General features: G+C 51.3%; 1 protein-coding gene across 6 annotated transcripts in view; it reads left to right on the forward strand.

Annotated features, from left to right (window-relative positions):
* The window catches only part of strbp (spermatid perinuclear RNA binding protein), a 38,175-nt gene extending 26,624 nt beyond the window's left edge, over positions 1-11,551 (forward strand). For 3 of the 6 annotated variants that reach the window (XM_057019502.1, XM_057019501.1, XM_057019503.1), the window contains exons 7-19: positions 1,626-1,756; positions 2,257-2,352; positions 2,439-2,550; positions 3,023-3,120; positions 3,476-3,581; positions 3,784-3,867; positions 4,063-4,271; positions 4,526-4,678; positions 4,788-4,937; positions 5,107-5,247; positions 5,491-5,620; positions 5,710-5,763; positions 8,184-11,551. In XM_057019502.1, the coding sequence (XP_056875482.1) occupies positions 1,626-1,756; positions 2,257-2,352; positions 2,439-2,550; positions 3,023-3,120; positions 3,476-3,581; positions 3,784-3,867; positions 4,063-4,271; positions 4,526-4,678; positions 4,788-4,937; positions 5,107-5,247; positions 5,491-5,620; positions 5,710-5,763; positions 8,184-8,278 (1,559 nt within the window). In that variant the 3' untranslated portion in view covers positions 8,279-11,551. Of the gene's footprint in view, positions 1-1,625; positions 1,757-2,256; positions 2,353-2,438; positions 2,551-3,022; positions 3,121-3,475; positions 3,582-3,783; positions 3,868-4,062; positions 4,272-4,525; positions 4,679-4,787; positions 4,938-5,106; positions 5,248-5,490; positions 5,621-5,709; positions 5,764-7,186; positions 7,627-8,183 lie in introns of those variants that run through there. The other 3 variants (XM_057019504.1, XM_057019506.1, XM_057019507.1) reach the window with 3 other exon arrangements.
* The last annotated feature ends 521 nt before the right edge of the window (positions 11,552-12,072 follow it).

Consider the following 12,072-nt stretch of genomic DNA (forward strand, 5'->3'; position numbering starts at 1 on the left):
CATCACTCCTCGCGTCACGGCGGGATGGAGAGGAGCGCTCGTGCTTCTCATCGGAGATGTTGCATCCGACACACACACACACACACACACACACACACACACACACACACGATCAACCGCTGATGGATAAAGATAACAGTCGCACTCTGACGGAGCGAGTGATTTAATCAGCCGCCCGCCGGACGGTTCAGGGATTCGCCACAGTCTTTCAAATAGGGTCACCAATTACAAGTCAAGGTCTGCTACTGTGACCAATTAACCAGCACGCGCACGCACACACACACACACACACACACACACACACACCACACACACACACACACACACACACACACAGGGATGCACAGCAGCACACACAGTTGTGGGGAGAACATACGCAACCTTTTAATTCAGATTCCACATTAGTCTGTTCGTTCAGGAGCAGATGAGGGGGCGGGTGGGTAACATTATTCACCCATGAAGCAGTAGTTGCACCCCTGCTGCAGGCGCACTGGTCCAAACTGGTCCAAACTGGTCCAAACTGGTCCAAACTATGCTGCTCTGGAGGGCTGACACCTTCTCAGATCTAACGCCACTGCGGGACTCTTCAGGGAACTATTTGGTTTCTATTCACGGGAGACTGATGAGGAAAATATTTACCTACTTCCTGTTGTCATAGAGACCCCAAAGGACTCTTTGGTGTGTTGTTTGCCACTTCCAGTACACAATCTGTCATGTAACCACGCTCATTCATACACAGCTGCGTTTGATTCACTTCGCTCCGCCATCCCCGACTTCCTGCTGGCTCCTCAGCAGCAGGAAGCTGCCTGGCTGGCGCAATGAATCAAATGCTCACGTATTTGGGGAAAAAAGCCTGAGAATGCTTTTATTTACCAAGCGCACGCTCCGACTAAGCCCCGCCTCCTGTGTTGTGTTTGTCTGATCGGGTTAAACTATCGCACACTTCATTTCCTCCCTTTTACTCCCGCTTTGGGAGCGCTTGATTCCGCGTTCTTGCGCAGACGGCAGGGTTGTTGTCCAATCATTCCTCCACGAGTCAGCGAATCAAGTGCACCTCAAGTCACGCAGAAGAAAATAAAACGGCTATTTTGACTCCTGCCTGCTGCAGACTGGATCAAAATAATAAAAAGTCCTCTTCAAATACGTGAAGGAGAGTTTGGTTTAGGTTGCTGGGCGCGGCCCCCCCCCCGTCCCAACGACACACGCGGTAAATCAAACTCTGCTCGGGTATTTGTCTGGTGTATGTATGTCTGTGAGGCCTCCACATCCCACAACGTTGTGTCTTCCTGCTCCTTCTCTGATGGAAAGGATCAAATCACCCTTCGGAATTGTCCTTTTTTGGGCATTTCCTGCAGAAATGTGCGGAATTCTAATTGGACCGTGGAGCCGGGGATGCATGACGGCGTTTGTGAAGGATGGAAACGGCGTTGTGGCATGAAAAGAGGCTGATATGTATCAAAATATCCAAGCATGCGTGTGTGTACGTGTGCATCCACACATTCCTCCCCTCAGGTGTGTGTGCATACATACACACACGCAGTGGAAAACTGAAACACACACACCGGGACAGTGACGTGTGTGTGTTTTTACCTTCTCTGTGTTGGGTTGTTGTTGTTTTGTGGCAGTGTTGGGTGCTGCTGCTGCGCACAGAGTGGAGGCTGAGGAGGAGGAGGAGGAGGAGGAGGAAGGGGAGGTGCTGGATAGACACACATGTCTGTTGGCCCTGGCAGCGCTGCGACACGCCAAGTGGTTCCAGGTCGGCACCCACTCACTTCCTGTCTTCCTGCCCGATGCTTGCTGTAGCCTGACGAGCGGCTCAGGGGGGGCCGCCGCCGCCGGCCGGTGGCGCCCGCTGAGTTTGTATTTTCACTGCCGTCGTTTTACATTCAGCCAAATTGTGTAGTTGAGTATCGTGAGGCTACAAAAGCACTGAATGATACTTGTTTTTTCTTTTTGGCTTCCATGTGAACCTGCCTGCTCTTGACATTATATCACTGCCCTCCCTTTTGACCCCCCCCCCCCACACACACACACACACACACACACACACACACCCCTCCCCATCTATCTCCCAACTCACTGAGTCCAGGATACAGATGAAGAAACATTTGCTGTAATGAAACGTCTATTTTCCTGTCGGGACGTCAGTGTTTGTCGTCGTCTCTACGTGTTCCTCCTGCACTCAACTTCTTCCTCCTCCTCTTCCTCCTCCTCCTCCTCCTCCTCCTTCTCCCCCCCCCCCCCAAACACTCTCAGGCTCGGGTGAATGGGCTCAAGTCCTGCGTTATCGTCCTCAGGATACTTAGAGACATGTGCAATAGACACGCCGCCTGGGAGCCCCTCCAGGGATGGGTGAGTCCGACGCTGGGAACGTCTTCATATCCCCCCCCCCCCCCCCCCCCGTTTTTCTGCTGTAACGGAGAAACGTGTGTTTTCAGCCTTTAGAGCTCGTCTGCGAGAAGGCCATCGCCACCTGCAACAGGCCTCTGGGGGCGGGAGAAGCCCTGCGGCGAGTCATGGAGTGTCTGGCCTCGGGCATTCTGCTGCCAGGTACGAAGCCACACGCGGGGGGGAAGCTGTGGGGGGGGGTGTTAGGATTGCTGGCATTGTTGGCAGAGAACACGTCAGACGAGAAGACACGGCGAGGTCAAGATCTTATCAGAGCGCAGCTGTCAGGAGCAGAGCTGCTTAATGAGCAGGAGCTGCAGAATGATTCATGCAGCTGTAGAAGCGAAGGCAGGTGACGGACCGACAGCTGATTGTGGGGGGGGGGGAACTCCTCCGTGCGCACGTTTGATCCAAAGGGGACGATAAAAAAGCTGCAGCGTGAGACGGGCACCACTGTCAGACCAGCTCCTTAATTGACTGGTTTGAACGTCGGCTCGGCTCATTTCACCAGTCAAGATTTCAGGTGACGCAGTGGCGCCGACGGAGCCTAATGAGACCCGAGGCAGCGTCAGCGGCACGTGCACGTGCACGTACACACTGACAGCTGGTGTGTGTGTGCGTTGTGTTGCTGCAGGGGGTCCAGGCTTACACGATCCTTGTGAGAAAGAGTTGACCAACACGCTAGCTGAGATGACCGACCAGCAGGCTGAGGCCATCACTTACAGCGCACAGGTATGCCTTCACACACACGCACACACACCTGCACACACACCATGTGTGGCCACACACGCTCCTCCAGTCACCGTGCCGCCCGCCTCAGTGAGCCCCTGTTTCCTTTGAAGGCAGCGGGAACGCTGCTGGAATGTGGATGTGGATAATGGTGTGGGAGCTGATAGGAGAGAAGGAGCTCCTCATGAATATCCCACTCTCCGCTTCATATTAGAGCCCAGCGGCCAGGAAATGTGGGAAAAGAGGAGCAGTTTTAAACTCCAGTGCTGCACAATTAAAAAAAACCAAAACAAACTACTGTGATTAATCCAGTCCAGTGTCAGAATGACCTGTAATCTTTTGTAATCTGGGTCGCCAGCACGCTCTCAGGCTGATGGCATTCGGGCAGATCTACAAGGTGCTGGAGATGGAGCCCCTCCCCTCCCACAAACAGCCGCAGAAGTACCCCTGGTGTGATAAAGAAGGTGGGCCTACCTGTCTGTCCCGTCTCGGGCGCTTTGAACACCGTCACGTGTCTGTCGTTTCCGCGGAGGAGAGTTGTCATTTGGGATTAAGGTCGTTGTTTACTTCAAATGTCGGCGTGTTTCCTCTCCGCCGGCCGTGCGTCGGCGTGCTTGTCCAGGTCTCCCGCCGACACTGATTGATTAGCGGCTTGTTTCTCGGCAGGCCTCGGGCTGAAGAGGCCGTACGAGGATGGAGCCATGGATGACAAGGACCTCATCAAGAAGATGAAGAGGAACCTGAGGAAAGGTACACAGAAAGACCCCTTGCTTTAATTAAGTCACTGGATTAAAAAAGTGCGCAGCTTTCTGCCCGCTGGAGGGCTCGCTACTGCCCCCTGGGGGCTTTTCCCCATCAGATCAACCAGTACCAGAGGGAGCAGAGGTGCCCTCGTTCAGCTCCGAAGAACCTTTACTATCATTGGGTTTTGTCTCTTCCCTTCAGTCCTGGACAGTAAAGCCATAGACTCTAACCAGCCAATGAACGCCCTGATGCGGCTGAACCAGATCCGACCAGGGCTGCAGTATCGCCTGCTTTCCCAGTCCGGTCCGGTTCACGCTCCGGTCTTCACCATGTCCGTGGATCTGGACGGAACCGTGTACGAAGCGTCCGGGTCGTCCAAGAAGACGGCCAAGCTCCACGTGGCCGTCAAGGTAAAAGTGGAATGTGAGGAAGAAAGAAAACCCCGAGGATCAAACCTGTGTGTGTGTGTGTGTGTGTGTGTGTGTGTGTGTGATTATTTATTGGCGAGTGTGTGTCTGTGTGTAGTGATGGAGGTGGGCAAATCCGTGTAATCCCAAAGTGGATGTGAACAAAGAGGCTCTCCGGAAGGCAAAGCTGCTATAATCCTCCTGAGAAGGTTGAATCCTTCCCTCTGTCACATCTGCCCATCTGCCCCCCCCCCCAGGTCCTCCAGGCCATGGGCTACCCCACAGGGTTCGACTCCGACCTGGACCCCATGAGCTCAGATGAGAAATCAGACGGCGAGGGGAAGAGCGAGACGTCATCGCACACGAGCAATAACCCAACACACTCGTCGGACAGTTCCAACACGCTGGAGGTGTGTGTGTGTGTGTGGTGTGTGTGTGTGTGTGTGTGTGTGTGTGTGTGTGTGTGTGTGTGTGTGTACTCGTGTTTAGCTTCAGACCAGATTTTAACTGAATCGTTAGCGTATGTTTTGCCAGGTACGAACTCAGGGTCCCATACTGACGGCGAGCGGGAAGAACCCCGTCATGGAGCTCAACGAGAAGAGGCGGGGCCTCAAGTACGACCTCATCTCCGAGAGCGGAGGAAGCCACGACAAGCGCTTCGTTATGGAGGTGAGAGAAGGCTTAATTAAAGCTCCAGTCAGAGCCGGGCTCTCCTCCGTGGGCGCGTTTGCCCTCGTCACGCCTCGTCACGCCGTCCCGTTCATCCAGAAGTGCTGAGTTACTCATAACTGATTACTGAGCGTGTGTGTGTGTGTGTGTGTGTGTGTGTTGTCGTCAGGTGGAGGTCGATGGGCAGAAATTTCGCGGGGCGGGCCCCAATAAAAAGGTAGCAAAGGCGAGCGCCGCTCTGGCGGCTCTGGAAAAACTCTTCTCTGGACCCAACGCAGCGGCCAACAAGAAGAAGAAGATCCTGCCTCAGGTAGGGGGGGGGGATGGGGGGGGCGGAGTCACCTGTGTGGACCTGTCGTTAGTCTGTGTTCAGCCACAGCTAATCGATACAGCCTCATTTAACCAGTCTGATCAGATCAATACGACCAGTATCAGACGGCCGCTCTTCGACCGCCCGGACGCTAACACCTTTGAGCGGCGTGCGTCCAGCTGTGTCGCTCCTCTTCCCGTCGATACGGAGCGGCGAGCGTCTGAACGCTCTGTCTCTCTGCAGACTAAAGGAGCCCTGGCCGCCGCCGCCGCCGCCTCCGCAGTAGCAGCTCAGGTCGCCAGAGGACGAGGACGAGCGGCGCTCGCACGAGGAGCCTTCGTCAGCGCGGCGGCACCGGGATACGTCACGCCAGGTAGGGTCCGACAGCAGAACCAGCGGGCTGAGCTCCGGTCCTGGGATTAAACGCGTGTAACCCCTCCCCCGCTGCCGTGTCCCCCACAGGCTTCGGGACGCCATACGGCTACAGTCCGGCGGCTGCGGCTGCTCCTGCGTACGGTACGTGCTCCTCTCTCCTCCCCACTCTGTTTCTACTTCCTGTTCAGCCCCTGGCTTCCTGTCTAACCCAACGTAACAACAGCACTAACCTCCTGCTGCGGCGCCGCTTCTCCACTTCCTGCTTCTGTTGATCATGTTTTAACAGAAGCGACGCACGTTTTCAAACACACTCGCTAACGTTAGCCTAGCCTGGATCAGCGCCGGCTGCCTCCTCTCCCACTGTCGGACGCTCGTCTTTTCTTTTGTGTTTGACCCGTTTCCTGACCTGAAGTCAGCGGTTCCTGGTGCGTCCGAGCGCCCGAGGGCGTGCGCACGTCGCACGGCGGTGATTATCCGAACAGACTGGACCTTGTGTTCAGGTGCTGGTCTGGGGGCCTCGATGTTCCTGCTGCAGCGTGGAGCTTGAATGGGTCTAGTGTCCTCTCCTCTGAACCTCCTGGTCCTGTTGGAGCTGCAACACTGGGTGAAGGAGACTGGAATCCTGCTCGGAACGTTCTAATTCCGGGTGATTTATAATGAATGAAGTGACAGAATGATCGGGAGGAGCATTTAAAGTTCTGCTGCAGATGTTCCAGGCTGCAGGAACCTCTTGGGTGGAGATTTGACATCTTTCTGGACATTTTGAGCAGTTTAATATTGTCATTAAACAACAATTAAGCTGCCAGGATCAGTGTGTGATCTTTGAGTGGATCGTCTTTGGAACCAGGCCCGTGGAAAAGGAGCACGGATGGATGCGAAGCTTTAGTTGGTGTCCAACCTGGCTGGGTTTTCTCCCTGGGCCCATTAACTGGTGTTCACAAAGAGAGGAACCGGAGCCCGTCTGGACATCAGAGGTTCTGCGCTATAAAACAAAGCCCGTTTAGTTCCGGTGCAGTTTCTCACTGCAGAAAAGCCCAGAAGCTGCTGACTGGAGCAGCCGTGGTCCAGATGATCTACGTTGCCCACAGAACTTGACAGGTTCTGCCCGTAACAACCTAGAAGAAAGTTCTTGTTCTGTTCTGGCACATGTAGACCTCCTGGTGTTGGCTGGTTTGGGTGGAACATCAGCAGCTACAACGGAGCACATTTGGATTCAAGCACGTTCAGCATTTATACTTCTGACCTGTTGGGGGCAGCATGGCGCCTAGAGGAACATCCTCGGTGGCAGCTAGCTAAACTTTCCTCGGTTCTCTACTAACGGCTTCTACTGTTCTAACTTCTTGCTGGATGGCTCCTGCTTATTATCACTTGGGTCTTTTATTGGGTTTCTTGTCTAAAACAGGTGATAATAATCCCAAACTAATCCCTAACGTTAGCTCCTTTCCCCTCTGTGACTCCGGCTGTAGGCCTAGCCTAGCCTAGCCTAGCCTAGCGTGTGTTGCGTGCTGATGCTATTGGTCAGGACTCACACAGAGCTCTGCTCTTCTCGTGTCTCCCCTTCCAGGTTTGGCCAAGAGAATGGTTCTGTTGCCCGTCATGAAAGTGCCCACCTACCCCGTCCCCCACTACTTCTTTTAGCGCAGGAGACACGTGCACCAAACTCTCTTCCAAACGTACCAAAATCCATTTACTTTGCCTGGTTTCATTGTTGTTTTAAGGATATTGGTGACGGGAAAGAGGATCCATGGACTTTGTAAACCTTTTTTTTTTTTGTGTTATCGCTCGGAAAATTTACGTGGAAAACTTGAAGATTTTTGTCATTTTTTTACTGTGAACTTTGACCTCATTCTGAGTCCAAATCAGTCTTTTTTATGGTGTCGATCAACTGTAGGAACAAGTACACAGACACACGCTGTAAAAACAGAGGAAATAGTAATAATGTGAGCTGTGTGAAGGATGTATAGGAGTTAAATATGTTGGAGAAATAAAGTTTATCTGGTAAAAGCTGTTTCCGTCGGAGTTTGACTTGCAGCTTAGTGTAAATATGAAGTTTTCATGATCCATTTTTTGCCTTTGTAGCGTTTCTGTTTGTTCATCCGCGTAAATCAACGTTCATGCGCCCAAAATGCGCCCCCTGCTGGTCAACCCTGATCTGAGAAAATGCAGAAAGTTTGTTGTAATAACACGCGAAAAAAAACGGTTAGATCCCAGTGATTCTGTTGCATGCAAAACAGGAGCAACAAGGAAGGTTGGAAAAAGGGGGAAAAGAATTCCGATCCACACAAGACGATCCCCCTTTTTTTTTACCTCAGGAGTATCATTAACGTAAACGTTGACTGGAGGAAGACCCTAACTTTACGAACAGCTTAACAATGCCGAGTTTTCCGAGCTCCATTGGTCTTTCTTTAGCCTTATTGGTGTCTGAAACCTTTATGTTGCACATTTATAAGGTGAGTTTTGACGCGTTTAACGTTCCCAACGTTAGCTCCTAGCTCACGCTCAGTAAACGTCTCCCACCCCTGAAGTTCTGCTGGTAAGGCCTCTCTGTCCTCTCTCCGCAGGGGGTCTCTTCATCGACAATCCCTTCTACCAGCCGCGGACCATCGCTCCCTTCATCATCCATCTGGGTCCCCAGGACCTCTTCTCTGACTTCTAGGTTTTCGCGCGTTATTCGGACGGACGGACGGACGGACGCGCTCGGATTTCCGTCTCCGTCCTCCGGGGGCTCCTTTTCACACTCTCCCCACCCGGATTCTTTTTCAGAGGGGAGCAACTTTACAAGCAATACTGGGATCCAGAAGCTCCGGGCTGCGTGAGGCTGGTTTTTCTTAAAGCAATACACCCGAACTCTGGTGGCGCTAACTTACTTGAGAAGATGTGAATGTCTGGTGGCGTTCCGGCCGACGCGGCGTTGCAACAGCTCCTTTTGATTGTATATTTACTGTATGTGTGTGTACATGTGGCTATTAATGACTATATACACATATATGTAAGGTGTATGTTTCTATTACAGCATTGTTAACAGTAATATTACGATACAATGTATTTATGTAAATACTCTATAAGATATAACTATTGTTGGTATAAATTATTTTAGAATTCTAAAGTGAAATGTAACTGTAATATCACTCTATAGCTTTCTTCCAATTTTCTATACACTGAGCAACTGAGGCTAGTTCTAGAAGATGCAATATTCTCTTTTGTGCTGTTAGGATACTAATGCTTCCTTTTCCTACCCCTGTCCTCCATCTCTGAGCCTTTTCTGAGCAGGCAGAGGTGCTGCCTACCGAAGCTAAGCTAATCGCACCCGTGCACACACACTTTTCCTGTCAGAAAGCACATTTTCTATAGTCTCACTGCTGGCAGGGAACACTGTTGTCAAGGTTACAGTACTGTATGTGTATAGTATGTTTAAGACTCCTCACAACAACCTTTCGCTCCGTCCTTATGGACAGAAAGCACATCTTTGTTTCCTTTACACACAGAAAACTCTTCATTTTGCGCACACACACACCTTCACACACTCTCAGCTGTTTGGACGTGATCGCGCCGGTGACGGCAACGACTCCGGGAGCCCGGCAAAAACTTCAAGGATTTACATTTGCGATTGGGAAATTCGTCTTTAGCATTTGGTGATTCAACAGAGGAAATATTAGCGGGGCTAAGAGGATTGGGAAACTTCCCGGGCTTAACGCTGAGTTCTGTCCACAAAGTTGTCGAGTGGCTGTTTGACTTGTTGCCTCGTGACTCTTGGAGTTGACTTTTGCTCCTTTGTTTCTTTTCTGTTGTTCCTGAACTCCACCATCTTAGAATGTGCTCTGTAGCCCAGCTGTAGAGGAACCGAGCTGATATCGGACCCTGACGAAGGGGGTAAAGGTCCAGATGCTAGCAGGGGACAGGGAGAGACTGGCGCGTGCATTAAGGAAGGAAAGATGTAGATCAGAGGACTGGTCTTCGGCCTCCTGACTCCCATCCGTGACCTTTCATGTTTGTTCTGGATCTGCTGGAACCAAAGATGCGACTGACGAATGGATGATCCAGTTTGATCCCTCCTGACTCGAATGAGTCGGATCAGTGTCGGCTTTGGTGACGTGAAGCTCGGAGTTCTTTCCAGGGAGCCGAATGAGGTCAAAAACTAGCTCATTTCCCTCTGAGCCCTTCGTCTGGGTCCAGATGGTCGATGTTCGTGTCGTACCTCACTGGGATACCATCTGGAGGTAACTGGAGTCCAGAGGGCAAAGTTTACCTCCCAGATTGGCTGGTTTTCCCTTCATCCTCCCCTTGTTTTTCCACAAAGTCCAGGAAAGATTTTGTCAGGTGTGACCATTGTCCTGGTGGTCTTTGGGTTCGGTTTTGGTTCCATGATCTCAGTCCTTCTGCACCTGATGGAGGTGGATCTTTGTTCCAGACCCCAGGCAGTGTTGAAGAACCTCTTCTGTTGTTTGGCTACAAACATCTCGGAGAAGTCAGATTCCAGGTCCTTCATGACCAGCACAGCGGCGCCCTGAAGGCTCCTCCGGGTCTCGGTGCGAACCCAAAGAGAACAGGTGTCCCCGCCCCCATTTGGCCAGTGGTTCAACACCTGGTGAAACCTTTTTACCGTCGCCTCAACCTTTTTAACCACGTGTTCCCCTTAGGTAGAATGAATCAAAGCGCACACTCACACACACTCTCAGGGCCACCTGACACACGTATGCAGGACAAACACACGGAAACACACACAATCCTCGATGTAAATACTCCACTGACGACCACACGGCCTAGCACGTGCTTTGTATGTCACATGTGCACAGTTGGGAAAGGTCGTTGCTCAAGAATCTGAACCATTTATAGTTGCTAAAACACCCCCCCCACCCCAACTACCCAAGTCGTTACCTTGGTGCTTTATGAGCCGCGTGTAGCATCGTACGTCACGGAGGCCTGCTTTAACGTTCCCCCCACGACGAGCTGCCGACAGGACAACTGCAGGGCGGATTTATCCGGACCCCAAAGAAAAGTCTACGCAGACGATGGTCTGATATTCGATATCCAAGTCAGTGAAGGAAACCTGGGAAGAAAGAATGTTGTGGCAACTTTGATCAGGTGACAGTTGTTGGCGGTTTGCATGTCAAAGTGTCCTTCTGACGCTCGCGCGAATGTGGACTCTTAGCGACCACGAGCTTGAGAATAAAGGCAGTTTTACCGCTTTAGCGCAGGGATTTGGGAAGCTCGCTAAATCTGTCGGAGGAAGAGGAGAGGTGCAGAAAGAACCGGGAAGTCCGTGCGAGAATCAATCTGAACCCTGCGGAGCGGCAGGATTAGATCCAGGATCACGTTTCCATGGTCACGGCTAAGCGGGCTAACTGGAGAAGGGATTGTTTTCTCCTGCATGCCTGCCGAGCTCCTGAACCGGACGAAACCATGAACTTATCTGACACACGCACACACACTCACATTTAGCGTGTCCAATAACCTGATAAATATCGGAAGCGTCGCGGTCGGAATGTTCACTGTTGTCATAGTGATTGTAGAGTAGAATGTATTTACTCACAGGAAGGTGAAGCATATATACAGAATATATAGTACATACATAAATATATATATATATCTTTTCAGATGTTTGTGCGTGAGAATTGTTTTGGGTACGATTTTTTTTAATGACATTTCGACTCATGAGTGCCGAATATTTACTTTTGTTTGTTTCTGTATGTATATAATTTTTAGGTTAATTTTCGACAGAAAGCGTCGGTTAAGTAAAACTCACGTGACAACAGGGAGCTGCGCCCACGTGAGAGGTCGGCGATGTTGTGTGGGGGCGGGGCGTGCGCGTGGTAGATCCCGCTGTATTGATTGCTTTGTTCAGTAGCAACTTTGATGATTGGAGGTTGTCATTGACTTAATCTATGCTTGACCAACTGAACAATAAATCAGGAAAAATGTTCAATCTCCACACGTGGCCATCTTTATTTGACGAGTGGCGCGAGAGAATCGCGTCGAACGCCGCCTGGCTCGGAGTCACGTGGTTCCAGCGCAGAGGACTTCCGATACCCGCCGACGATCCGGAAACACGTGCGCACAAACACACAGCAAACAGGCGAATATTTGTGTAGAATTTTGGGGGTTTTTTATTTTTATTTTTTAAAATTTGACACACTTGAACTCAGGAAAATGTCCGAGAGGATGAAGATTCGACTCTCGGCGCTGATGATGATGATGATGATGACGGGCGTCCTGCCAAATTAAGCCCCGGATCGGCGTCGGAATTGCGTGACAGCTGAGTTTCGATGCCCTCCAACGTTCTTTCCTCGCTCGCTCGCCTGATTTAACGATCGATAATTATAGAGATAAACACTAATTAAGTGAGACCCACCCACAATTTGAAGCGACACAGTTGCACCTGTTGGTGCAACTTTTTTGAGTTGCCCCACTGACGTCACGCCGCCGGTAGCTAAACGCTGAGTCAGCGCAGCT

This window comes from Takifugu flavidus, chromosome 20, assembly GCF_003711565.1.
Source record: "Takifugu flavidus isolate HTHZ2018 chromosome 20, ASM371156v2, whole genome shotgun sequence".
In the NCBI taxonomy this organism is placed as follows: domain Eukaryota; kingdom Metazoa; phylum Chordata; class Actinopteri; order Tetraodontiformes; family Tetraodontidae; genus Takifugu; species Takifugu flavidus.